Source organism: Sturnus vulgaris, chromosome 1 (genome assembly GCF_052056855.1).
Source record: "Sturnus vulgaris isolate bStuVul1 chromosome 1, bStuVul1.hap1, whole genome shotgun sequence".
Taxonomy (NCBI): domain Eukaryota; kingdom Metazoa; phylum Chordata; class Aves; order Passeriformes; family Sturnidae; genus Sturnus; species Sturnus vulgaris.
In genome coordinates this window covers 36,907,526-36,935,045 of record NC_142243.1, presented here as the reverse complement: position 1 = coordinate 36,935,045, position 27,520 = coordinate 36,907,526, and the positions used below count along the sequence as shown (strand labels likewise).

General features: G+C 35.9%; 1 protein-coding gene across 5 annotated transcripts in view; it reads left to right on the top strand.

Moving 5' to 3' along the window:
- The window catches only part of TBC1D5 (TBC1 domain family member 5), a 313,398-nt gene that overhangs the window by 119,916 nt on the left and 165,962 nt on the right, over positions 1 to 27,520 (top strand). For all 5 annotated transcript variants that reach the window (XM_088163893.1, XM_088163900.1, XM_088163888.1 and 2 more), the window contains one exon: positions 9,174 to 9,309. In XM_088163893.1, coding sequence (XP_088020019.1) covers positions 9,210 to 9,309 — 100 coding nt within the window. In that variant the 5' untranslated portion in view covers positions 9,174 to 9,209. The remainder of the gene's footprint in view (positions 1 to 9,173; positions 9,310 to 27,520) is intronic.

Here is a 27,520-nt window from a genome sequence, read left to right as displayed (position 1 = left end):
GTTTTCCTGAAGTGTGATTTGAATTCACTCATCAGGATTGGATCACATAGGTGAACATGGGTTCTAGTTCTTCATGTTATATAGAAACTTCATTGTATGGTACAAAACAAATTCTGACTCTCTCTGCTCCTTTGAAAGTGCCTATGAAATTCTCATATTCTTTAGCAAATGAGGTTTCCACCAACATTCTTTGTACCTCAGCATGATACCATGCTGCTTTAGCATCTGCCTATCTAGAAGAAAGAAGTAGAAGAGAAAGATTTGATATAAATGCTTCTATGCGTGCATGAACATGCTGGTGTTTCTATAAAAATTCTGTCAACCCCTGTAGGAAACTGTTTTCTAAAAATAGTGAAAGAATAAAGGCTGAATCCAAGATTAATTGCTTACTACTTTAAAGCTGTGATATTCTAGAAACTTACTTCATTGAATACACTTTTAATGTCTAAGCTAGTTACTATCATTTTGGATAAGGCTGCAGGCTAAGCTGCCATTTTTTCCAGTTCACTGTTTTGATGATTTCTTTCAGTCTTGACGTTCTTTGGCCCTTTGAGTTACATTTGTATTACTAAAACATAAAGTGTGTAGCATAGCGTGGTGCCTGTGTGTTTCTGAAAGTAAAACTCTTACATACTTAAAAGCACACCATAAACAGCAGTAAACCTAACCATATTTGGAAGAACAAAGCTTTAATTTAAATTATGTTGAACTGTTTTGTAAGCAGGTAGATAAATTATATTCTAAAATAAAACAAACAAAGAATTTCTTTAATTTAATGAGTTTCCAGTTGTTTGAATCTTTTTAGTATGAATAAGGTTTTTACCACCTCTAGATCACTCGAAGAAGAGGGAGTAGTTTTTTAGTTGAATGATGTAATGACTTGAACTCTTACAGCATTTTTCCTTCTTATCTTTCACCTTCACTAAGGCAAAACATTGTTTCTTTCAGTCTTATGTCATAGGTTATATTTTCTATGCTTTTAATAGGTCTTCTTGCTTCTCTCTGCATTGCAGCAGCTGGTCCTTGTCCTGTGCTATCTGACTAAAGATGGATACAGTATTTCAGCTGAAGCCTTAGCCATGCCAGACAATGAGAAGGGATTTACACATCTCATTTTTATCAACTGCTCTGACTATGAGGAACCTTTATCTGAGACTTCAGTTGAAAGGAAGAAGTGTGAAAATGCATCAACATAATATTTTCACATCTGGTGCTAAACATAGTTTCTGTGGGTGGAGGAATGTTCAGGACACAGGCCACATTTAGCTGTTGACTTTGGATGTTTTTTGGTTTGCTGGTATTTCTTTTTTGCAGTCAATGTTGGATCAGAGTTGTGTTCTCTTAGCCTCACTGTGGATACGTCACATAAGTTTGCATTAAGAATAGCTATAGTTCTGTGTAAAGGCTGTGGGATTTGGGGGGCTTTTTTCAGGACATTCAAACTGCATAATGGAGGCCTGCTTTGGCTGGCTATTTTGTCTTTTTTTTGTTTTTGTTTTTTTTGTGAGACCATACTGAACACATAACTAAAGTATCAGGTATGTAAGATGGTTGATGCTCTTTAAACTTTCATTGTTACCATTTTCAGTGCAGACGAGAGAAGTTGTTTAGCTATAAATGTCACGTTACTCTGTTCAGAGCATTACACCTTGAAAAATTGTTGACCCGGGTGAGAGGGTGCTGTGGCTATAAAACTTAGTGGCCAACATGACATAAGGATTTTGATCCTCTTTGCATTATTCAAGTTTTTCTTTCTTAGACAAATTAGAGTTTCTTGTAAAATTACATAACCTCAAGAAAACAGAAAACAAGCAAATGCGTGAACTTGTTCCCTGCTTGTAACAAATGTGTATCTATATTTGAAATTACTAGAATTTTAAGTTTTTATGTAAGAAAAAATTTTTGTCTTTTCTTTTTTAACTATCATGTGAATTATCGAGAGAATACATTGCCATGGTCCCAGGCGATTTGTGTTGTTTCTTATCCCTGACATTTTAATTCACTACTGAATTTATACTTTGCATGTTTAAGTACTGGTAAGACATGAAAGTTGTAGGGTTAAAACTGTAGACAGTGCTTTAAAGCTCCTATGATAGTTGTTCTTAGGTATGTATTCCTTTACTGTGGCTCTCGAGACAACTATTTAATAGACAACATTTGAATAATACAAATGTGTGGTTGGTAAAAATGGATTAGGGTTTCAGGGTGGTACCAATGGGTGATATTTAATATTGAATGACATGTATTAAGACAAATGCTTTTATATATAATTTATTTGGCATTGTAAATGCATTTATCTTGTGAGATACAGACTCCCTGTTGCCACATGAAGTATTCTGGAAAGGTTTGGAGTAAATAAATAATAAAACCACTTTGATATACAATCTAACAATATTAAATATTAAGACTTTCACATGATTGATTTTAATACTTAATTAACTTATTTAAAGTCCAATGTAACTCTGTTTTTGTATTAGAGATCAGACAGGCAGAAGTTAAAATGCAGGAAATGTTATTAAATGGGACAAAATTAATTGCATTTCATGACCATCAGACTCGCTGGCTGTTAACCTGTACATCAGTGGCATGATCTTGTTTGTTTTGTTCTGGATCCCAGCTGATGTTAACGTTAATCTGCTCCACCATGTCAGACCATTTTTTATGTTTGCATCATTCTATTTTAATGATACATAATCTGATACATTTTATAAAAGAAAACAGACTTGCTTTATGCTATCCAAAGTTTGTCAAATTGTGCACTTTTCTTCTGACTTAGTAAGTGTTCTTCCCTAGGCATGTTTTTTCAGTGGGTGGTGGCAACCTGTGGAAGTGGCTGAGTAGGAATCTTAGCTGGTTTTGAGCTGCTCTGTGTGTGTAGGAGGGTTGTTTGGGCTGGTGGAGTTTTTTGGCGGTTTTTCTCTTGGAGGCACTGGGACTAGTATCTTCTGTATTTAAATAGAGATGCTAGTAGTAAAGAGCTCAGGTGATGGAGAGCAGAAGATCACAGTGCTGTGAAATAGATGGTCTCTGTGGCCTAAGTAAAAATCACTCCTGAAGCAAAGAAGAAAGCAGTGAATATTACAGGTAAGAAAAGATTTTTCAAAAATACCTATTAATGAGTCTCCTGGCAAAATATCCAGCTTGAAACAGATCAAATGGTCCTCACTTCCTCATTTGCCAAAGTTCATATTCAGGACTGTTTTCTACTCAGCCCCCTAGTTAGCATGTTGTTTCTTTTTTTAATTCCTGGTTCAGGATGAATAATTTAATTTGGCCAGTGTAAGAAAACCCATGATCTGGGACTACTTCTAGATTATTTGGAAGACATCTGTGCTTCATTGCTTTAAATAAACACAATGCATGTTTATTCTCCTAATATATAATTTCTTACCTACTTGAAAATGTTTTCACATTCTGGAAAATTCTCACTTCAGTGTTCTAACATGCTTGATTACTTCATAAGCCACAAATGAGGGGCAGAGTTGTGAACCCTCATAACATGATGCTGTCAAACTTAACACAACATGCATAAGACCATTACCACATCAGACACTTGCTTATATCCAGGTCATTTTAATCAATTTGACTTCACAGGGCAGCTAATTTATCACTTAGCTAAACAAGTATTTCCTCAACTTGTCATCAATTTAAGTAATTAAAATGGTAAACTTTGGATATAGCATGAAATAAAGATAATTTGGAGAAGGTGGCTGATACAGTGTAATAGAATGAATGCAAAGTACTATTTAAAAACTTTGGTATGCATCAGTAGTTTCAGAAATGTCATACTCAGGTAGCTTTGTTGGTACTGATGGAAACTGATTTTTATTTTTAGCATATCCAAGATTCAGCAGCGTTGTACAGCTTCGTCCTCAGAGTCAGTGGGTTCTCATTTTCCCTTCTTCATGCATAAAATGTTTTGCTCTGTTGCTTGATTGATTAGAAGTAAGAGGATGTCAGAGAGCAAGAGTGGAGCAAGTGCTGCAACTTGGGCAGTTCTTCAGCCCTCATCCCCAGTACCTCCCCAAGCCTGCAGTTCCTCTCCTTGCATTTTACCATGGGGGAAGAGAAGAGAGGGAAAATGGGTTTTGTAAAACCTTTGCGTAGTTATGTTTCACCTACTCAGTTACACCTTCAAAATATTCTTGCTGAAACTGATTATATTTTCTAATTTTTCCCAAGCAGTATGAACATTCTTCACATTTTAAACATTAATTTTGATATGTTTTGTGCTTTGAGTAAATAATTTTTTAAGGTCCATATAAACAGTGATGATTAAGGGCAACATTTTAGGTGGGTTTAGGTTTTTTAAATTGAACTAACTTATTCACTATTTCTGAAACAATGATTTTCATCCATAAACTGCTTATTTGAATACTGAGTATTTTTATTCGGTGTCCGTAGCAAGTGAGGATGTTAGTGAATGTCTTACGACATGAAATAAGGTACAGTATTCATGTTCAACTGTGCTATATTTTGTTTATGAAATGCTGATTTTTCAACATTTTTGAGATTAGAGTAATCTTACTACTTGTGCTTGTAGTAGTGAATAGTCTCACTGCTAAAAGAATGCAACAAATTTTGTTTTTATTTTGAACTTTCCATCTTCTTAATGAACATCAATTATAATCAATTTATTATATGAACATTTATTATAATCTTATAATGATGAGTCTTCTGCTTCTTGTACAGTTCTGTGTACATGTTTTTGCAATGTTTCACCCAGCTGTGGTCCAAAAGTGACAGGTACTTCACTGGCAGTACAGTTAATGATAGAAATATATCTCAATTAGACTTTTATATTTGTCTTGTATTTCTATCTAGCTAGATATGACTTATACATATTAATGGAAGATGAAGTGTGGCTGAATTGAGGCTGTTGCCACTGACAGTCTGGAGAAGAAGTGGTTTTTGGTTTTGTATGTTTTAAATATACTTTTGTTTAAGCATTCCAAACTCACAGGTTTGTATACAGGAAAAATGTCAGTGCTAAGGAAGGCATGATTATTTAAGACTGCTTTATGGCTAAAGGTGGTAGAAATCACATAATGTGTTAGAGTAGCTAATAGGAAAGGCAAAATATTTGTAAACTCTTGGGTGAATAAACCTTTTCACATCTGAAAAAGAAGCAGGCAACTTTCTTCCTTAGTGAGTACTAAGTACTCACTAAGAGTAAGTACCCAGTGAGAAAAAGGAAAGTTCTCTGAGTTGGAATGGGTATGTTAAATCAGACTGTCTAATGCAGCAAGTAGTTTATCTCTGCTGTGTAGAAAGAGATTGTTAGTTAGGTAGATGTCAGTAAACATCAGTTAAGTTTTTCCTAATGAAAACAAGTTGGTATTCTATTGCCTATGGAACACGGAGGAGGTCGTGGGAGAGGAGATGGTGTGCCATTAGCAGGTACCTCCACAGAACCTTTTTAATATCTGGTGGAGCTCTGTGTTGGAATCCGTAAGCTTGTCTCGTGAGGGATTTTTGTTCTCCGTTGAGAAGCTGACAAGCTCCCTTCAGTGAAAGGCAGACTGGATTCACTCCACGTGTGTTGGTCAGTGAGCAGCAAACCTGTGCCACTGTCCCTGGTGGCACTGAGGACTCCCCCTGTTACTTAAGGCCAGTAGCCAAAAAATTTCTTTGCCTGCCTTTTCCTTGGACTCACAAGTGGATTCATGTTTCTACTAATTTCCTTGACTAGATAAATGTTTCATACATAGCCTTAATTATTTTCTCATGTATATTACAAAATAGTTGAACTCCGAGTTGTGGGAAGCATGCCTGGTGTTTGAGTTCCTGTTCAACTTTGGAAATTAAAAAAACAGTGCAAATAGGTGCAAGTGTCACTTTGAGCTTTCACTGAGATGTTAGGGTTAGCCAGTATCAAGACTTGTAATCCAGTAATTGAATTTCAGGGTTTTATAACATTTTTATTGTTTCACATTGTGAATGGTTTTAAATTGAGTCTTATTTAATATGAACAATATGTTGTAGGCCATTACAAATCAACCACAAACCTGTGAAGAATTAATCTGTCTCAGAGTAAGATCCCAAGTGTAATCGTAATTGTTTAATAGTTCCCTTTGCTCTTTGTTAGAAGAGCAGAAAAGAACTTAAGGATAAAGCTGTGAACAAAATTGCTTGAACTAAGGAGTGAAGACTAATAGGTAGTGATACTTTTTTAACTCTAACCATATGTATCCATAAACAAACACGAGTAACTGATTAAATCACTGTGCAGATATCAAAAGTAAATCTATTCAGCTGTTTAAAACTGCTCTAACAATCTGTAAAGTAAATTATGGTTCATACAGATTGTAAAGGTGTGGCATTTGGGGAGTATTTTAAAAAAAGAAGGTGGATATAGAAGAGAAGGGCATACAGGAGCAAACTTATTACAGCTAATGTGATACCATGTTGTGGATGTAAGACAGTGTAAGTCTGAAACATACTGTGTCTTAACTAAGTGGTGGCTGCTAAAAGCACAATGGCTGGTAAGGTCGTTTTGTGCCTGGTTCTCAGTTTGAAAGACACTCAGGGTTCTGCTTTGGTCAGACTGTGTAGCAATCTCTAAAGGACCAGAAAAATAAAAAGTTAAACTTAAGTAGCACAGTTTGAAATAAGCTTGTAATTTTAGTAAAGACAAAATCAACAGATCAGTAGAAAAATATTTACAACTATATAGCAAAAGGAACAAGAGCAGCGACCAAAATTCCACCAGGAGAAAATTGCTTCTGCAAAGTTGGTGGGGATTTTGTTTCCTTTCTTTAATACATTATCGATACCATTCATGCAGCTTTCATTATTGTAGTTTTAAAGTTACATAGGAAACACATGAGTTATGCATACATTCATAGCACGTTTTGTTGAGCCTAGTATAGACGTGATCAAGGCAATTCTGTGTTTTAATGGTGTGTTTTGTCATATGATTTTATGACTGTAATGACTGACATAAAGGTGTACCACTGCTCAAGTGATAAGTCCTACCTTCCCTCAGTCGCTGGCTCCTTGTTCCCAAGACCTTCAGATGTTCTCTTCTAGCTAAACAGAAGTGAGAGATGGTGTGATCATTTCATCACCACATTAACATAGGTGCCAGAGTAAATAAAGGGTAAAACCCTAAGGGAATACAGCTGAGAGAGCATCCTTTTGAAAACAGCCTGAGTGCACTGGTTTCAAGGAATTGCCTAATAGTGGCCCAACTAGGTTTGTTAATTATTTAGGGAATTGGTGAGGTGGTTTTTTGTTTTGGGTTTTTTTTTTCTCGTAACTTACTAGGAAAATTAAGAAGGTGTAGACCATAAAAATGTCTTAAGAATCCCAGTTCCCCTTCATTTATTGACAGTAAACTGAAGCCTATATAAAACAGTAAACTGTAGCCTATAAAGCCTATGTGGTCAATACCAATATCTTCTAGGAACCGAAGAAAAAGCATAATTGAAGCGATTTCAAATTCGTTAATATGCCAGTCCTGAAAGTGTAGATGCATAGCTCTTCCTGTATCTCTTTTCATATTTCTTTCTAAATATAATTTTCTTGCTGTTAGAAAGTTATGATACTTGTAAACAAAGCAGTTAAAGTAAGTGATATTTAAAACTCATCTGGCAGTCGTAGGTAGCTACTTAGTGTTCTTGGGCAAATCGGAATTATTTAGCTGGCTTAGGTTTTTTGTGTTGCAAGTTAATAAATTGCTGTAGAGTGACTAAAATGCAGTCTTGACAAATGTACTCTTGCACTGTTAATGCACTGGAAAGGTAGTTTCTCTTTCTTACATGCTGATCCATAACATCATCTGCTTTTCACCCTTTTATTGGCATCCTCTTATTTTTTGCAGCCAATATTAGTTTCCAGCACTCTTCAGAGGAACTTCTAACATAGTTCTTGTTCAGTTGCTTGACAGAGATGTGAGTGCCACTCAGGAGCCTGTGATTATGAATCCACATCACCTACTTCCTAAGATTTCAGTTCTGCCATTACTTCCCTTTTCGCCTTCATTTTTGGAAGATGTCTTTGTAAATGTTCACCAGCTAATTGATTATGTTTCTTAAAATGCTTCCTTAACATCATCTTTCTAGAAAGGTGTCATGGTTTAGGAATGGTATTATTCTGCAGTGGAGTTTTCCCACTGAAACTATTGCATGCCACACACAGCTCTCTGGCTGACTCCCCCCGTCCCTCCCTCTTTCCTGCAGCAGGATGGAGAGGAGAACTAGAGGCACGAAAGGTAAAGATCACAGGTTGAGATAAGAACAAGTTACTGGAAATAGCAATGAGAGATGAAAAATCAACAGTAACAGCAATGATATAAATGACAAGAAAAGAATGAAGCTAATGGCAAGACAAGAAAAGGAACGTTCTTGCTCACTGAAGAAACCCCAATAACAGATGATAACCAACCACTCCCTCCAGCTCAGAGCTGGCATTACCCAACCACTCCCTCTGCCACACTTACTTGACCAGAAAAAAAAACCTTCTTCCCAGAAAAGACTCTCTTCTCCCTGCTCTGGTAGTGACAGATATGGTGTAGAATAACCTCTGGGCCCTGGCCATGCCAGTTCCTGGCTACTGCAAAACCCTGTTCTGGCCAGAACGAAGACAAAAGTTAATATAAATCTTGATAAAATCAAATTCAGCTATCATGCCAGTCAGTATTAATCCATTCTCTTTTTCTGTGTCTGTCGCTGTTATGTTATACTTCACCTATGAGTCCTGAAAAAGAGGTGGTTAAAAGGAAGATTTTCTCGAATTAGAGGTCTTGGGTCCAGAAGCGTAATGATGATGGTCCTGCCTCAGCTTTGCTTTGTCATCTTCATCATGCACAAGAACCAACATCAGTTCTCCTTGGAATCAGACTAAAAGATGAGTAGGAAAAACTATAAAAAAGAAGGAAAGAGGCTCTTGCCCTGTTATACAGTTTGTCAAAACCATGCTTGGACTTTTACTTGCAGTGTGATATTTGTAGGAACTATAACAACTCTTTTGGACTGCAAATAATACAACATTACAATGTTTAAGTGGAAACACTATTGTTCTGCTAATTAGACTGCTAATGGTGATGATATGCCTGGAAAATGAGGGGAGGTTTAGAGTTAGGGTTAGGGTATTTTTGTTCTTGTGTGATTGAAAAATAGCTAAAGGAATACTGAACTGTTTGTTTCTCTGTTTTTTTTTTTTTCCAACAGATAAATACTCATCAGTTGGAATTTACTACTGCCAATATGTATCATTCTGTGACTGAAACCAGTCACCCTTTGCAAACAGAAGAACAAGAGATAGGCATTGATCCCTTGCAGAGTTTTTTGAACAAGCCAGGGGAAGGTAAGTTTGTATTTCTGTATTTTTTTTTAAATTTATACCTTATATAAGTGTGTCATGATAGCTGTACCTGTCATAATTTGTTTAATTCACTCAATGAAGTTGAACAGGGCAACTTAAAGAACATTTCACAGAGTATGTGAAGAACACTCTGACACTAATGAAAACCACAAAAAGTCAACTTTCAATTACAGACAGAAGCATTAGCCAAATGTTTAATGCGCTGTCATCCTTTTTTAATCATAAACACTGACTTCAGCATAAGAATATTGAAATGGAGCATGACTTTATGTTACTTCCTCAAGCATGGACTCTTACACTGTTTTGGGTTTAGGGATCTTTTTTGTTTGTTTGTTTTCCTTTCTTTTTTCTTTTTTTTCTTTTTTTTTTTTTTTTTTGATTCTGCAGTAAAGTTCAGTATGTTATTTTGGATGAAATTATGCAAATAAAAAGTCTGATTTTTGTTTTACTCAGCTCTTATGTTCTTATTTGAAAAGATATCTTGAAGTTGAGATAGAATGAATAGGATCTAAAGATAGAAATTACTAACCTGAAGCAAATTAGTTCAATGCAGTATCCGGAAGACCCTAATGAACAATAAGAGCAAACTGCTTGGATAATGCAATGCCTGTCTGTTTTGCTCATCTTTTCTACTTATTTGCTAGTAGTGACAGTGTAGTTGGTTAGAAGAAAGTGATAAGCTTAATGAGAAAGCTCGTCCTTGTCATGAAAACATTCCTCAAGTACTCAGTTATACACAGTGGCACCTTAACTACCTGTAATTTTCCAGTCATTGAACACATCTACCAGGAGGGCAAAATGAAAAATTTATTTTAAATTACAGAGTTGAAACAACTTTGTCACATTTTCTAAGTCCCTCACCCAGATCAACTAGTCTATGTGAGTGTATCTGTTTATAAATCCTCTGTTTACTAGTTTACTTTATTAAAAAGCTGTGTCAAGTTTTGCTCGGTCAGGTTTATTACTTCAGTTTAGAAGAAGCTGATGTTTTGCTTCAAAATATATTGGTAAAACTTCATTGCCCCTTTGAGTTAATTTTTTCACTGTTTCTTCATTGGTTTATAAAGCTTCTTTAATGTTTGAAAATTACAATGTACGTCATGGGAAAGTATTTTAAAACCTGACGATTAAATGGAATAGCTTTTCTAGGTCAGTGTTTCTTTCCTATTATATTTGACATCTTAACAATATGAAGCCATTTTAGCCTGATAAACCAAATGCATTTTTGTACGTATTTTTAGAAACTTGAAAATAATTTTTTTTTTCCAAAAACCTAAAATAATAACCATTTTCAAGGGGAAAAACAGCTTGCTTCTAGTCTACCCCAGTCAAGAAAAAGATAATAATTTTCTTCTGATTTCTATTTTCTTTTTTGAAAATTGGTAATTCTTTCGACTGTTTCAAGGAAAAGCAAAATTTTCACCCTGTTAAAAAAACACTGTAAGTTAATTTTACCCTTTATTGTGCCCAGAAGCAATTAGTTACCTTGACTGAAAAGGTTTCTCATTTTTATCCCAACCTTAACATTTCTATGACATACAAAGTTATTAGGATTGAATTGATGTTTAAAAGTGCCATTAATTCATTTACCCCAAATGTTCATTAACAATGTAAATGTATGCTGATGTTCTATGAGACAAGGAAGTGACTAATGACTCTTCGCACTAACAACACTTAAAATGAATAGAAACTTTAGATAGCTAATCTTGAAGTAATCAAGACCCTCATTCAGCTTGGCATCTCTGTATGCTCTAAAACAGCTGTCAACTGTTAAAAATATATACACAACACACACATACGCACATGCGAGGATAAAGATATGTAAATACATGGTTCCCCAAGTCATAAAGGTTACCAACTATGGTACATTTTTTATGTTCTATCTATGTAAATATTTTATATAAAGCATCCATTTCATCTTCATAGCATTTTTTGCTGTGAAACACATAGTGCATTTTAATTTGAAACTTTATATATCCAGCATAGGTCTTAGAAGTTTTAATGTCTCATTTTAAATAAAGCCTGTATTTGGTTGGTGTTAGCTCTTTTGGCATCAAAGCATACAGTCATTCCTGTCCATGCAGTCTGCCCATCATTGTCTTCACAAAAGTATTTCAAGACAAGGCTTTTCAATGCAGCCTCAAGTTTCGGGGTGATACAGAATCAACTCGGTGAAAAACCATATCTTAATTTTTTCGTATCACGAAATCAGAGAAATATGGTGGAGTGGTGGTCCATTGGAGACGTTCTGTGCAATATTGTAGAATATCAGGACATCTGAATCGTGGTTTTGAAGCATAGCTGAATGCTTACCTTGGAGGCAAAGTGATAAAAGCCTTCACTGAGATGAGGTGATTAGAAAAAAAACACAGCACTGATAAGGGTGCTGAAAATAGTTAGTCACTGATCTAGTCAGATTTGTTAGTCTACATGAAGTATAGTATTTTTAGCATGTGCAGTTGATACCAAAACTTGATGGAGGACCAGAAGATGTCATGTCCAGCTGGAGTTACAAAATTCTCTCACAGTTTTCATAAAATTAAAGAAATCTCAAAAATACACGGATTGCTCTTAAGTATAGCTGTTTGGAAAACTGCATGCATCGACTACTTTTTGTTCATTTGCTGTCAGCTTGAAAGGGTATATTGGATAGGATTCCAGAAATATGTTGAGTCTAGTAATACTCAGTGCTTTTAGTAAAATTTCAGTGAAGGAATAGAGAGAAAATATGGTTTATTTGAGACAGGACTGTTGACACAGTGGAGAGTAGATGTAAAATTCAAAGTATTCTTGAGATTTTGGAGAAGGGGCCTGAGAAGAAGAATAAGAATGGTTCTCCAGGAACAGCTGCAAGGATTAATGTTGCAGATGCTAGGCATGAGACAGTTACCTAGCTGAACAAATGAAAGTAGATCATTACACATGAGGTAAGTGTCATTTGAAGAAAGGTCTGGGTGTTGGTAGCTCTCCAGATTTTATGTAACTGATAAACTTTGAATCTTGAGTTATGATGAGCCATGAGAATGGGCCTGTTTGCAAGTTTAAAAAATTCAGAATAAGCCTTTAACTATAAAGATCTTTTTTTCTATCCCTTTAAAACATTTTAAAAATCTATTAAGATAGTATTTTTGTCCTTTTCTGTTGATTAATTTGGCCTGTGTTATTTTCCTTATGTCTGATTTTTCTTTCAAGATAAAAAATGTACATGCCATATATGCTTTTTAAAATAGCATTTTTAAATAGTTGAGAAGATATTTATGGCAGGGATTCTCACTTTTGTAATCTAATACTTCAAACTGAAAATTTTAGGTCTTTTAAGAAATTTTAAATTTTGATTGTTTCTTGTGGATATGGTTGTATTTTAATTTACGTGTGTCTAGGTATGTGTGCATTATGTTTTCTTTTGACTGTGGTAGATTGATGACATCTTGATGCATTCTCTCTTCTAAGAATTGTCATGCTATTATTCACTTTATTCTAACGATATTTTTGAGTGATCCCCTCTGAAACAGGGATCTTTCAAAGAGAAATTGGTGAATCTTAGCTCTGTTTCCAGCAGAGACTTTGTAGACCTGAATAAAAATTCAGAAACATTATTGTTGTACCTTCTCCCTGCATATTGCATCTGACAAACTGTTTTTCTGACTTCCAAATGCTCGAGGTTTCTGTTACATTGAAATGGGATAACTAGGTTAACTTCCTGCCGTACATTTTTACTCAAGTTACAGTGTCCACCACATTCCGACACAAGTTTTGAAAAGCATAGTAGGTAGTATTCCCATTTCACTGATATAATGAGAAAGTTGATCCTCTAAGGACAGACTGGAACAATGCATTTAATACTCTTCAATTTAATTTGCTCAATATCACAATTAATACAATTAAGGTCACTTGAAATGAAACTATTAACAAATTGGGTAATTTACTTTAACAATGTCAGTGTGTTCTCACAATTACATTTGCTTTAATTAGTGTACAAGCTATTATTTAATAGCATACTTCACATAGAAAAATGTAATGTGTTCTTTGTTCTTAATAGAAGAAAAGGGGAAACCTTTAATGGGTCAGAGTGTTTTGGATTTGGAGTTTGACAGGATATATTTCATGTGTAAGGGCTGTAGTTGGTGGTGAGGACAGAGCAGGCTGATGTTGCTGGAAGGACAAAGGTGACTACTGGAGTGTGTGACTGAAATTAATCCAGTTTAGACAGATAAGTTCCCTACCTCATGCTTACTATTGCATCCCTCCTGATTGTCAAGCCTGCCTTGAAAAAATACGAGGGATGTTATGAGAGCATTAATATTTCCATTTTGACCATATACTGTATGTGTGTGTTTCCATTGTTTGTCTTTGGACAATTATGCTATTCTGGTGTTAACCTCATAGCCCTGATCACTAGAAAGTATTTCTATGGAGAACTTTACCTTATGTGAAATTTGAGATACTTGATTTATATCAGTATCATACAGAAAACAAGTAGAAAACACAGGGGAATAAAGTAATAAAGTAAATGCCATCTTTTATGGACAAAGCAGGAACCATGTGTTATCAAATAATTTCCCCAAATCTTAAGTGTAATTCACAAGGACTGTTTTGGCCTTTGAAATTCCTTACAGGATTAAGTGAAATTTTGCTGTCAGAAAATTATATTATCTTCTAATTCATCCTTAGCTACTCAGTGTTATAAGTTGGGTTTTTTTTCCCCTTACAACTCCTTTCACTCAGTGCTAATGTGGATTGCCTTGTACAGCGTTTATTTGCCTCCATTTTTAGAGATCATTTCATTTAAAGGAAAAAACCACAGAGGTCTACACCTGTCTGTGTGAGTAGTACTTTCCTTGGTAAAAGCAATTGAGAATGCAAGTACAGTGAGTTGTTGGAGACTTACTATTTTTTTTATCAAATATTTTTTGATGTATTTTATGACGTCATGTGTGTCATATTATGTGTGTTATTTCATCTTCTCTCCAGGGAGCAACATGAAGTATAGCATTGTGTTTTTAAGAGTCCTTTTAAATATGCATGCTACTGTGTGTTTTCATTAAAAAGACAAGATTAGAACAGAGAACCTCTTTGCATTACACTGGAACAGAAGAGCTGAGGGTTGTGACTGTGTCTTAATGTCTTTGGGGTTCCATGCTGTGGTTTACAACAGGCCCTGAAAAAGCCCCGTGTCCTTCATTGGCGACTTTTACCCCTCAGCCTGAAATCTTCAGTGTGCCCCACCAGTACAGTTCTTGCTAGTGGTCCTTTGGGCTTCAAAAGTGTTGTGTTCAAAAGTGTTCAAAACCTTTGTGCTTCTGCAGGGCTTGGCTTCCTCTTTAAAGGCACAGGTATGATGGAGGAGAAGGAGCTGTCCTCAGTCTGTTTCACTTCATATTGCATGAATAAAAGCAAGAATGGTTTTTGCATCTTCAAACACCATATGCTAGCATAACAAGCATTTTAATATTCATTTATTAATAATAACTGCTGTTTAGCTTGCTTTTAATTGAGCTGCAACAGGATTGTAGTGACAAAGGCTATTGGAGCAACACAGTGTATCTTGAGCTAACTCAGGCTGTCACTAGCTGCTTCCCTACAACTCTTCATTTTCCACTTTTCTGTATTAGACATTTTTACTGAAAGATCGGTTAACAGAAAAACTATGCATGTTCAAAAATGCATATATTTAATATAGTTAGCTGAAAATCTAGCTATCTTAGCTATCACACAGTACAATTTTTACTTGAAAGATTGTATTTGTACAGGTGTTGACATGCTCTTAGAAATTTGCTTCTTGTGGGCCCTTTGGTTCCAGTGCCTTACTGCAAATTTGTATTTAGGAATTGCAGTATTTTCAGTTACTTCAGCTGGGGAAGCAAATGTGAGTGGCTGCCATGGGCTTGTGAAATACCTTCAAGAGATGGATTCTCCTCTCTAGAACTGGTAGATACAGGTGGCTTCACATGAGCTGCACATTGCATTAACTCCAGTTCAGAGGTTATTCTTTGACATGGGTAACTGGCACAAACATCATGTAGGGAAATGGCCTTCAGTAGTTGATATGGCAGATACTAGGCATGACCTTTTGGACAGTGATGTCTGATCATGGAATGGTTTGGGTTGGAAGAGAAATTAAAGACCATCCAGTTCCAACTCCCGCAGTGTGGACAGGAAACCTCCCACTAAATCAGGCTGCTTAGGACTTCCTCCAGCCTGACCCTGAATACTTCTAGGGATGACACATCCACAGCTCCTCTGGACACCCAGGACTTCTCTTGATCTAAGTGACATTAAAATGTTTGTTTTGGAAGTTTAAATCATTATGTGAAAACAAATCCATTCTCACTAACAACAGTGGCACACTACCTCAGTTCAGTCATCTACACTGGGAGTTTCCAGGTCTTTCCAGATACAACTCTGCCTGAATACTGGCATAAATCACTTGTCAGCCTCATGTCGTTCTTCTAACAACTCCTTGTGACCCTACTTTGGGAGAGGCTGATCTGAGCATTTCTTTTTCTCTTCTTAGCTTTTCCCAAATCCAAGTTAAAGATCAACTAGTTGGCTCTCATCTCACTTTCTAGTATACATGTAGCATAATAATACTTGTAGTATAAAAGGAAAGAATGCAAGTTAAATGAAAAATAAATTTAATTTTTTTAAATAAATATTGCATGCTTAGAGAACTTTAAAATACTAAGAAGAAATTTCCATTTAAACTAGAGTATCCTACTGAACAGCAAAATAAAACAGAATAATCTTTTATAATATAACCTCTGTAAATGTAATTACAAGTGGGTTAAAACTAGTTCATTGTAAAATGTTATACATAAGCTAACAATGAGAATACAATCATTCTTTTGAATATTTTACTCAGACTTTACACAGAAATATAATATGAAGGTTACCAGCCATAAACACCTCACATATTAAGTGTTTCCAGGCAATGATCAAATTATGTTAAATGGCTATATCTCCTACATATGGAAAAGTCAGATTCTCTTAATTTAAAAAAATTGAACTGTACATGTTTGATTGTACTTGTGTATGTATAATAAAAGACTAGTAAATCAGAATTCTAGCTGAGGCCAGCATGATTGGTACAGAATAATAATTAAATGTCTGGGTTCACTTCTGTCCTGGCGTACCAAAGATTGTAATTTACAAAGCAGTGTATGAATTGTGAGCAGCTAGCTGATGTTACAGACCTCTGTATCTGAGATTAAATGTATGTTAAAACATTTTTAAAGAGCTTAACTGTCACAAATTTGACTGAATTAGAAATTGATTGTTCTATATAACAGAAATATGTCACTACAGATGGGATGTTTCCTGTCTTATATGTATGTGGACATTTATAAAGACCTGGAATTCCTTATTTTAAAAAGTTTCAACCTGCTTTCACTAAAGTGATACAGCAAAGCTTCCGTTTTAGCCTTTCAATTGACTAATAAAGCCTTTTTCTTTAGCCTCCATGGTACCCAGGGTACTCCCTGTCCTCGTCCTCTTTGGACATACAAAACTAAGACACATGAAAGGGGAGAGAAATAAAGTACTGTCATATTTAAGTGGTAAGAAATTATCTGGTAAGATGTGTATTATTTATTGACAATCTGGCCTTTTAACAAAGAAAAATAGGCCTATGCTTAGGTTGCCACTGCAACAGCCGAAACAGCTGATACTTTAATGAACAACATACTGAGGGCCATCCAGGACATAAGGCAAATTAAGCAGGTTACAAACTGCATATCTTCTGTTTAGGTATAGGAGATCTCCCCAGCTCTGACAATTAGCTCCGCTGATCAGGCAAGCAGACAGACAGAAACAGAAGGAGGCCATTTGTATCAATTTGAGGAACAGAACTAGTAATGAAGTGAAATATCCATACCAGGTACTTTCACCTCCGCTTTGGAACAGATATTTCTAACTGCTGGTTTCAGCTTTGCAATAGCAAATAAAAAAACAAATATGTGCTGCTTAACAAAAGCTTATTTTCTGTTGTTTACAAATTGAGAGCAAAGGAATAATAATACTTCTAACCTAACGGGTTTTTAAAAAGGATGAAACATTTTCTGGACATACAAGCAAATACGAATCTTGGTAACCTGACAGCTTTGTTTAAACGTTGAATTTGAGTTTCCTTTCATGAAAATCTTTTCAAAGTACAGCAATTCAGCTGTGAAAACCTGAATACATTAATGATGACAAAGAACCTCTGGAGTGAGCCAACATTTGTTTTTGTTCTTTTACAATGTTTCCTGATGAATTGCACATACAAAAGTGTTGGAGGTTATTTTAATTTTCTTTTCTTACTTTGATAATAAATGTCTCCACTGTTTACCTTTTTTGTTAAGGTACCTTATTATTACTAATCAGCTTTAATTATTTATAACAAAATTACTGTGAAAGATGTTTCTTTGATGTTGAAAAAGTCAGGGGCCTGATCCTGACCCTATTAAAATTAATGGCTAGGTTCCAATTGACTGCAAAGTTAACAAGCCTGAATGCCCTTTAAGGGAAGCAGTCATTTAGGCCAGGGTACTGGATTGTGGTTAGTTGGGGTTCCTGTTTTGGGAGTGTTCAGATTTTAAGCACTTGGTGTCAAGATTTGGCCATGCAAAGGCAGAATGCATGTAACTGACTCTTAAAGTCAGTCCCAATCTTCATTGTCCTCATAAGATACACAGTAATTTTAAAAAGGCTTAATATACAGGATAATGGGAGAGCACCTTTCCCTCTAAACATGAGTGCTGAAATGGGGGGAGAGAGCCTTTCTGCTTTTATGTTACCTTTTTTCACAGTCAACAAAATAACCAACTAGCTCAAATCTAGCAATACTGGATAAGGACCATCACGTTTCACAGGCATGTGTGCCAGCTTGTGTTTAAATCTTATTTTGTTTAAGGGAACTATCAGTGGGTTTTGTTTCTCACTATTTTAAGCTTCAGATTTATATGGATGTACTTAGACACACTATGTGACAAGACAGAACACTTCTGTCAAATCTAGAATATCTTTAGGTACTCAGTTTCTTCATCATGTTACATGTTTAGTTCGTTACATCAGTAATCATGTGACTATAACATTTCAACCGCAGCACAAATGACACAAAAGGATATGGCAAATGAGACTTACTTTTACCGTTTGTGACAACCACACAAGGTTGTGATGCCATTTGTGCTCCTTGGCTTGATCTGCTTGAAAAGAGAAGTGGGACTTGGGATATTGGTTTTGCATCTGTGTGCTTACCTCATCCTTTTAGAAGGTGTCATATACAAAAGAAGCAGTGAATTTAATTCTCAAACTGCCATCAGAAGAACAGTCAGATTATATGTTCTCATGCAAAAAGGAATTTGAGGCTGGTGAAATGATACAGCTCATTCACAGAAGTAGTCTGCAGCAGGGCCAGGAACTTGACCCACCTCATTCAAGGTGCAAGACACTGCATTGGTGATGGCCATCCTTCAGCCCTTTCTTTCTGGCAGTTTTTGTGAGCCAGGTAGCTAATTAAATACGAAAGCATAACTTTAGTACAGAACATACACAACTTTTTCATATTTTATATACAAACTTAAGTATATATCATCTTAGAAATTTAAAAGTATTTTTGGTAATGGAAGTGAAAAGTATTTCAAAATACATAGATCATTGTCACTTTTTCAGTATTTTGAGTAATTAAATAAAATTTAAATGTTTTGAATACATTAAACTATTCCTGAACCTTTAAGGAATGGTGTGTCGGTACAGATATATATGGGTGTCACTATTAAAACATTATTTGGCTACAAATCTAAGGAATACTATTCCACCTTAATGAACCAATTATCAAAGTTGATTTATTTATGCTTATTTATTTTATAGTTTTGTATCTTAGCATTGCCAGGTCCTGTCTTAAGAAGAGGGAAAATACTTCTCACAACAAGAGTTTTTCAAAATAAGCACAACGGGGCTATGGTTTATTTGATGCAGTGGTGTTCAGTCAAAGGCTGGGCTTGATGTTGTAGGTGTTTACACCTTTAGTGGTAAACTCTAAATACCTTATTTCTGTACGAACAGTTAAATCTTTTGCTTGGATACTGCAGCAAATAAAACAATAACCGTGCTGATAATAATACATGAACTCTGGGACAGGAAGACTGTGCTCAAATTTTTGAAGAATTCCCATCCAGTTTAGTGCAACTGGGACCATATAACCAAAATATTAGCAAGTAGCCTGTATGATAAATTTCTCCACTAAAATTTTCATAATCCCATTACAAATTATTATTCTTGATCTTCCTAAAAGTTAAAAGGCAAAAACTTTATCCAGACAAAGCTTTTATGGTGGTGATTATTATTTTCTTCTGAGAAATCTGATTGGTAATGGAATCAATGATTTAACCTTAGGAAAAATGAACTGCATAGTGTTTCAATACTAAGTGCAAGTGAAGGGATAGATCATGTAATACATGTTTGTATTACATATTTGTATTACATATGTATATGTAATATGTATATGTAATACATATGTTTGCAATGCTCTGATAATGGTTTGAGTTTCATTATAAAAGGGTACATTTTTTACATGCTAGTTGTAATTTAGGAAGATGCCATTGTTGATTTTGTTTCTTATAATTTGAAATATTTAAAGGGTGGAGCAATGAAACATAAATCTGTCCATTATTGGGCATTTCTACTTTGCACACAGATGAATTCTCATCAAATTTGATTTGCTGACTGGTGGCCAGAACAGATGTTATCTTAATAGAGGAGAGAAGCATATGGAGCCACAGGGCCACCTCCAAACTTCTGTGACCCAATATTGTTTCACTGTTTATTGAAGTATGAAAGAAAATACTTCTTTGCAAAAGTCTACAAAGCTCCGTTCCGAAGTATTACAGATAGGTCACCACAACATTACTGCCTTATTAAGATGAAGATTTTATTGCTGGAAAAAGTGTAGCATCAATTGTTGCTATTCTAAAAGGAAAGAAAATTAAAATAAAAGTACCTCAGGCAGATGAGCCTGTGTCTTTTGCTTGTTTGAATTTTAAAGAAAGAAATTTGAATTTGAATTTGAAAGAAATTTGTAAATTAGAGTTTACACTGGGGAGAACTCTAGCTCTGTTTTGGGGTTCTTATGACAATAACATAATGAATAATAAGTGAAAAATTATGTTTGAAAAGTTATGAAATTGACATTTTTCTGCAGAATTTAATTTAATGCATTTGATAAATTTGTATTTATGATGAACACATAACAGTTTTAGTTGTGGCATTTGCATGAACTAAAGTTATACCATTGTAACTGTGCCATTAGAATAACTACTTGTTCAAGTGAAGTTTTTTAGGTTTTTCAGAGAAACTGGTTTGTAATGTATGCCTTTCAGAAGCAAACTTCTGTTTTGGAAAAATACCATGTAAACATAGGACTAAATGCTTCTTTTCACTTTTAAAAAAGAGCATAAAAGCCTGATTTAATTCTGGTCATGAAAAATATCCTGAGGATTTTTTGTTTTGGAATTAATGTTATATTTATGTGATACTTCCAGTCCTCTAGATATTACAAATTTAGGAAGATACTTGCAGGTTTTCTGTGATTTCAAAGACACTTACTCATATCTGTCATATTCAGTTTGAGATTCTTATGGAAAAATGAGCCTGCATTTTGAATTTGCATTACTTAGCTAAAGATAGTTTTATTTTCCTGGATATTACTCCGTTCTTTGCTAAAGCTGTAGCTCAGAGCAGCATCTTGGAAACTTTTGAACATATTTAATTTATAATAATTGCATTAAAACAATACTGAATATTAAGATAGGAAGTGGGGACATCTGAAAATCATGTAGTAAATTATGTGTACAGTTGTAATTTTCTATTGGCTTAGTATAAGGAGCAACATACAGTGGATCCTACAGCATGGATGGTTAGTATCACCATTTCTGGCTTGCCACATAGAAATAGCCATTAATGGCACGACACAGGCTACTGCAGTGAAGTTTGTACACATCACAGTTATTCCCTGTTTAGGTCTTTGACCATCGAGTGATTTTCTGTTTATAAATTGGCACCACTTAGCATTAAAGATGATGAGTCAGTTTAGGGACTTTTAACTTACTTTAGTAGTCATTTCTCAATTGCTCTGAAGTCTCTATCTGGTTTCAGTTTTGATGGAGTTAAGGCAAAGAACAATTTGAGGGCTTTGAATTGAGCCTGGTTGTTTTTCTTTTGCAAGCCATATGCCAGTGCTCCAAAGGCTGTCTTGTGGCTGGTTAAAACAAAATAAGAACATCTATAAAAGGTCCCACTCTGAGAAATGTGCACTAATTTCAGGCAAAAATTCTTTTCATTTGGTGTTTATGAATTACACTTTTAAAACTTTGCCTAGAGGTAGGGAGGAGTGTTTCAAAAATCAGATGTTAAAGTAAAATGGCTATAAAAATATGTGATCTTCCATTTTACTGTATTTCTTCTTCTGAATAAGTAATGTTCTAATAAAAATTAAAGAGCAAGTTGCATTTCGAAGATCAGGTCATCGTAATTCATTGACATTAGGCCACATAACTGAATAATGTCTTACTTCAGTGAAATACATCAAATGAGATCAACAATTATGACTCATAAACATGCCTCGCAGGCATAAAACAGCAGGGAATTAGCATGTGAGGCTGATAAATATGCATGTAAATAAGCTCCCAAAGGAATAACATGGGTTTGATTGATAGGTTTAGAATTGGAACATATGTAAACCCCTTTATTCCTCATTCTGGTGTAGCTAAGTAAAGATGCGTTTTACTTGTTAAAAGTTTCAATAACTTTGTAAATCTTAATGCCACATCTGCTTTTGTGTGTGCAGGCACGTGTGAGTGTCACTTGAGAGATTGATTGAATTGTCTACAGGGTAGATGCCCTCACACTAAGGCTGTCGTGTTTGCCTATGGATATTGGAGCGGTCGTGTATGTGCGTGCACGTGTGTACGTGGGTTTGGGCACTGCGTGGCAGGGCGTGTTGAGCAAAAGGTTATGATGGGTGCAGGTTGTTTTACTCACTATGTGCAGATTTTAGAGTTTGGTTCTCAAACAGAAAACTGAGTTGTGAGTTTTGGTATATGCACCAGTGTATTTATTTTTGCAAATACATTCTGCATTGAAGGTAATTACTATTTATATTACAGAAAGTCCCACAAGTGCTACTACATTTAAGAGTCTGGCAGTGATTCTTTATAAACTTCCAATTTTTTTGGCATCTTACAGCTTGAGCTCTTATCTACAACTTCAAAGTACCTATCACAGCAGTATCTCTGTGTTGATCAGCACAAGTGCTTATGCTGTGCAGAGATTTACATCCCTATTGTTAGAAAAGTATAACATACACTGTGTTTATAAAACATTAATACTTTGCTTTGCCAAATACAGACCAATTGGTTGCCATTGTCATGTGGCCTGGTGTACATCTGCTTTATTACCATTCCCTGCTATTAGGCAATAAAAACTTTTCCAACTGATGCGCACTTACTGATGTTGCATCAAGCTGTAATTATGCTAAAGTGATCTTAGACCAGTGGCAGGCAAGATGCAAAACCGTTTTCAATGGTGTGGGGTGTGTACTGACTGTAGATTTTGGTTCTGGGTGGTTTATAGCTGAAACAGTCATTCAGAGAAATTGGAGATGGGGCTTGTATCAGAGATCACAGTTGTTCGCATGTGAAAACCTCAATTCTGTCATACCTACCCTTCGCGTAGAGATACCTTTCTGTGGAGATACAGCTTCAGCAAAACGGCTTCCTTCTGTTTAGATTTATGGGGTAGCAGAGAATATATTTCCCAGTTAAGATCAGTAAATTCAGAGGCTACAGCTTAGTTCTGAGAGCTGGCTCTTTTTGCTGCTGAAAAATAAATAAACTTGTAGCACTTAGAGACATCACATCAAATCTCACGTGGCTTCTCATGAAGCAATTTATAGCTACCTTGTATAATTTGTATAGAAATGTTAAGTTGATCCCTGCTCCAGTAGCATCAACTGCTTAACCCAGAATGTAACAGCCTGTGACACCAAGAAAAAGCAAACCCTGTGTACAGTCTGGGGGAGGGGACTTTTCATAACAGAGCTGAATAAGCAGATTGCTCTCAGGAACTCCGATGGGCCATGTTTCTAGCTGCATAGCACTGTCCTTCTGCACAGAGGATGCCTAGATATCTCTTGAGCCAACAGAAATAGAAAATAAGCCACTTTTTTTTTCTCCTAACAATGTGCCTTTTTTTTTACACTAAGGGCCATGACAGGCTGTCACTCAGTTTCAACTCCCCACAAGAAATGTCCTTGAATGGTTCAAGAGAAGCCAGAAAATTTTTGTTAAGTATTTTTTTTTCATTCACCTCTAGAATTTTCCACATTTTCTCCAACATGTGTGAAGCCACTGGGAAATATGGTTAAATGAGTTAAGCAGACATCACCCATCTGTGCATCTCGGGGAAAATAAAAACAGTGCTGTCCCTCCGAGAGCTTTCTTGGTACATAACCAAAATCGGAAGAACAACCACACTGTAAAGCTAAACCTAGGCAGGGCTGTTGCAGGAAAAAAGGAATGAGCACTTTGAAGGAACTGCTTCTTCTGGCTTACCCCTCTCTTGCTGGTGTATGGCCTCAGGAGAATGTAAGGTGATCCTAAAACCTGTGCTCCTCCCAAATGCCTGAAGGCTACTGGACAGCCGAGGAAACATGACTGCACATCATATTTGTGTTAAAAACCTGGCATTCAGCCTCAGCTCTGAATTTCAGTCCCCTCAAAAGCCAAAACAATCACGTTGCAGCCTTCCCCCTGTTTGTATAAATGTTTTATAATTTCAGAAAGCATCACAAGAACTCTACTTTTGCTCAAGTCTTGATTTACCCTTTAATATTGTTCACTGCAGTTCTTTCTACTACTCAAGTGATTTGTAATTTGTATCTCTCAAACAGTTCCCACTTGGATTTCTCATGCACTGAAAAGTCAGATGCCTGACATTACTGTGTAAAGTTAAGTGCTTGGGGTTAATGAGTGGCATTAAATTTTATGAGGTCATGTCCAGTAGATGTTAAAAGAAGCTTAAGGGAGCTTTATCACTGATAGAAATTAACAGTTGGCACAAAAGAATGCCCGAGGGAGTTCAGTTCTAAGCAAAAATAAAATCAGTGGTATAAAAACTAAAATATAGAGTGATTGTGATTAATGTAAACATTTTTGTTAGGTAATTGGTTACTTGTTGCAATAAAAGAAATGAGACCTCCACAGTTTGAAACAATATTATTGTATTTAGAAAGCAATTAATGTTTCTAGTCAAAAAAAATCTACATCACCTACAATATTTATATTCTTTCAGTAAACATATAACCTTTGGGGCTATATTTATCAAATAGTCAAGCCTCCACTTATTTACATTCGTTTTCTCTTTGGGCAAAATATGTTTTCCCTAGTGGAGTATGTTATTTTGTTTCATTAAACCTTTATTTCTACTCACATGCATTGCTTATATTACCGACCAAATGAGTAAATTCTGTGTACATAAGTCATCTAAGGTTTGTGTTTTTGGGTGACTGATGGATGGCATGAAAATTCAGTTTCAAAAAGAAAATGGCTACATTCTCTTATGGGTAGATTTGTTTTGCATAATTATGTGGGGAACCATTCGGTAATTACACCAGTATTCACATGCTGTAATTTTCGTCGTCTTTATTCACTGTCATTCCAATGGCAGGAAATGGAAGCCTTGTTCAGACGTAGATATTCTTTCTTGCTCTGTCTTACAACCTGCAGTCACAGCATAGAGTGCTTTTTCAAATAATGCCCGTACTTGAGTAAGACAGCTATTGTATGGAATTTCACTCCCATAGTATGCATGAAAATTCAGCACCTCCTCCAGGGTCTCTAACACCACAGTTTGGATGTGCTGAATGACCTGGTGCAGACCTGTTCCTTTCATGTCACTTGAGCTCTGTGCCGTCTGGATGCAGTGTTGGGGGAACAGTGTGAAGCCTGATCAGAATGCAGAGCTCTGGTATGGAAGAGCCAAAATCTCTCAAACTTTTCAATACTTTCAAAACTTCTTCTCCTGCTTGACAGAGGGGTACCATTCTTTTCATAAAGCAAATCATGTCCTAAATTGAGGTGAAACTGGAGGAAAAGGGAAAATATTTTACAATTGGTAGACCCTCAGGACTGTTCTGTTGATCCTCCAGATGGTTATTTTTGAGTTTTAATATGAATTACATATGTGAAATGCCTTCTTATATTTTCCTTAGGTGGTATTTGGTCAAAAAAAGGCAAAATCAAAAAGCTGCATCTCGTCAATGCTAAGTGATATTTTTGTCTTGCACACAGAATGTTTTCTTTTTGGCTAAAAGATACTGGACATTTCTTGTCTTAGAGAAGTGAGGTAACTGTTGGGAAGAATTGACTACTACTAAATAATTTTTCCTATTATTGTGTAAATTAAATCATCAAACTTTTGGAAAACTTCACTATAATCATTAGGCACAAGAAATATCTAGTCATATTTTTCTCATTTGCATTTTAGAAGTCTCGTATTTCTCACGTCTTCAAGTGCTTTGTACTTGCATCCTTAGTTCCATTCAGAAATGCCACTAGGGATGACACTACTCATCCTCCACACAGGAGGGCACAGGTGGAGAGCAGAACTCTGTCCCATGATGGATTACGTATTTTTTGGCAAAAATGTTTTGTGGGGAGTTTTTTTTGTCCTCAATATCTACAACAAAGTGATAGTTGTTTGACAAAGCACCTTGCACTGTAGTAAATAGAAGTGTTTTGTCATTCTTGCTGTCAATTTGATATATTTTTATATTCTGATGTAGCTGTGGACTTTCATCTCTTAGACATCTAGAGTTTGCTGCTAGTGCATATATACCTTTGCTCTTCAAGTTTTTCTAGATCTGTCATTCACAACGTGCATCTGCTTTTGCCCCAGCAAAGTGCACAGTTGGTACTCTCCAAATTGCCTAAAGGTTGATTTACAAGAATTTTGATTAAAATCTAGTGTTTTCATTATGCTTTGGCATATTTCAATTTGGCAGCTTAAAAGCTTTTGCTCAGTACTTCTTTTATGCTGTTTGGTGACATGTTTTTTCTTTGGAGAAATTTACAGAAAATGTAGGGTACTGCTCCATTTCAGGTTCTCTCAATTATGGGTCTTCTGGATGCACAACGTAATCCAAGAATTAACAGCTTTAATTAGACAGCCTTAATGGTAGTCCAGGGCTTTCTGGCCTCATCTTGTAAAACCAAGCTAGGCAGCTGTAAGCTCAGTTGTCCCTTCCTGGTGTGTGTTACTCCTGTATAGTTAATTTGATTAGGATAAGGGCTATTCCATCATCAGCAGTAACACCCTTCAAGGGTGGAGTATTTGAGTCCTTGTGACAGTGTTGGTTGCCTTCAGGTTTTGGGCTTTTTTCTCAGATGCCTTGACAGGTTGTCAGGTACTAGTACTGCCATAAGGTGAAGATAACATGATTGTTTTTAAAACCTTTTTTTTTTAACCATTTGTTTCAGGATTGTGTTACCTCTAGACTCTGCTGCTATTGGAACAGGTCTTAAGTTTTACCTAGATAACTTTAAACATGTTAGTTACATTATTAAAAACATGTTTACTAAATAGATGAGAGCAGGATCCTATTTCTAACTAATTTAATCTATTATTCTGAAATTTATATTAATATAAATCCAAAGTAGCCTTTTGGACCTACAGATGTGGTTACTTCCAGCAGTGCTAAGAGGAGTTGTGGTAAGGAAGGAGGAGGCTGCAGCTGGAAGGAGTTGGCAGAGCTGAGCTGGGGTGACAGGGATGCTGTAGGAGTCCAAGAGCCTCTCCCTGGCCCTGGACATTTTAGAGACTGGCAGCTTCCCACATTCCTTCACACGAGACTTTCTTCACCTCTTACTGTGTGCTGTTAAAACTGTAGCATTTAAGGAAAGCCCAGGCGTTGCCCAGCCTTGCATCTCAGTGACAGCTTCCTTACTTGAAGCTTCTTGTCTGTTTCCTCCTGCTCGGAGCCAAACCCCGCAGTTCTGCTGCTGCCTCTCGGGGGTGGTGCCAGCCCCTCCACTGGATGCCAAGTAGCTCCTCTGCCCTTCAGTTTCTCGTGTGCCTGAATTTCTGTGTCTCCGTTTATTCTTTTATTCGTTTATTACTCCAAAATTCTTTTTATTCTTTATGGTTGCCTCCTAGCCATAAA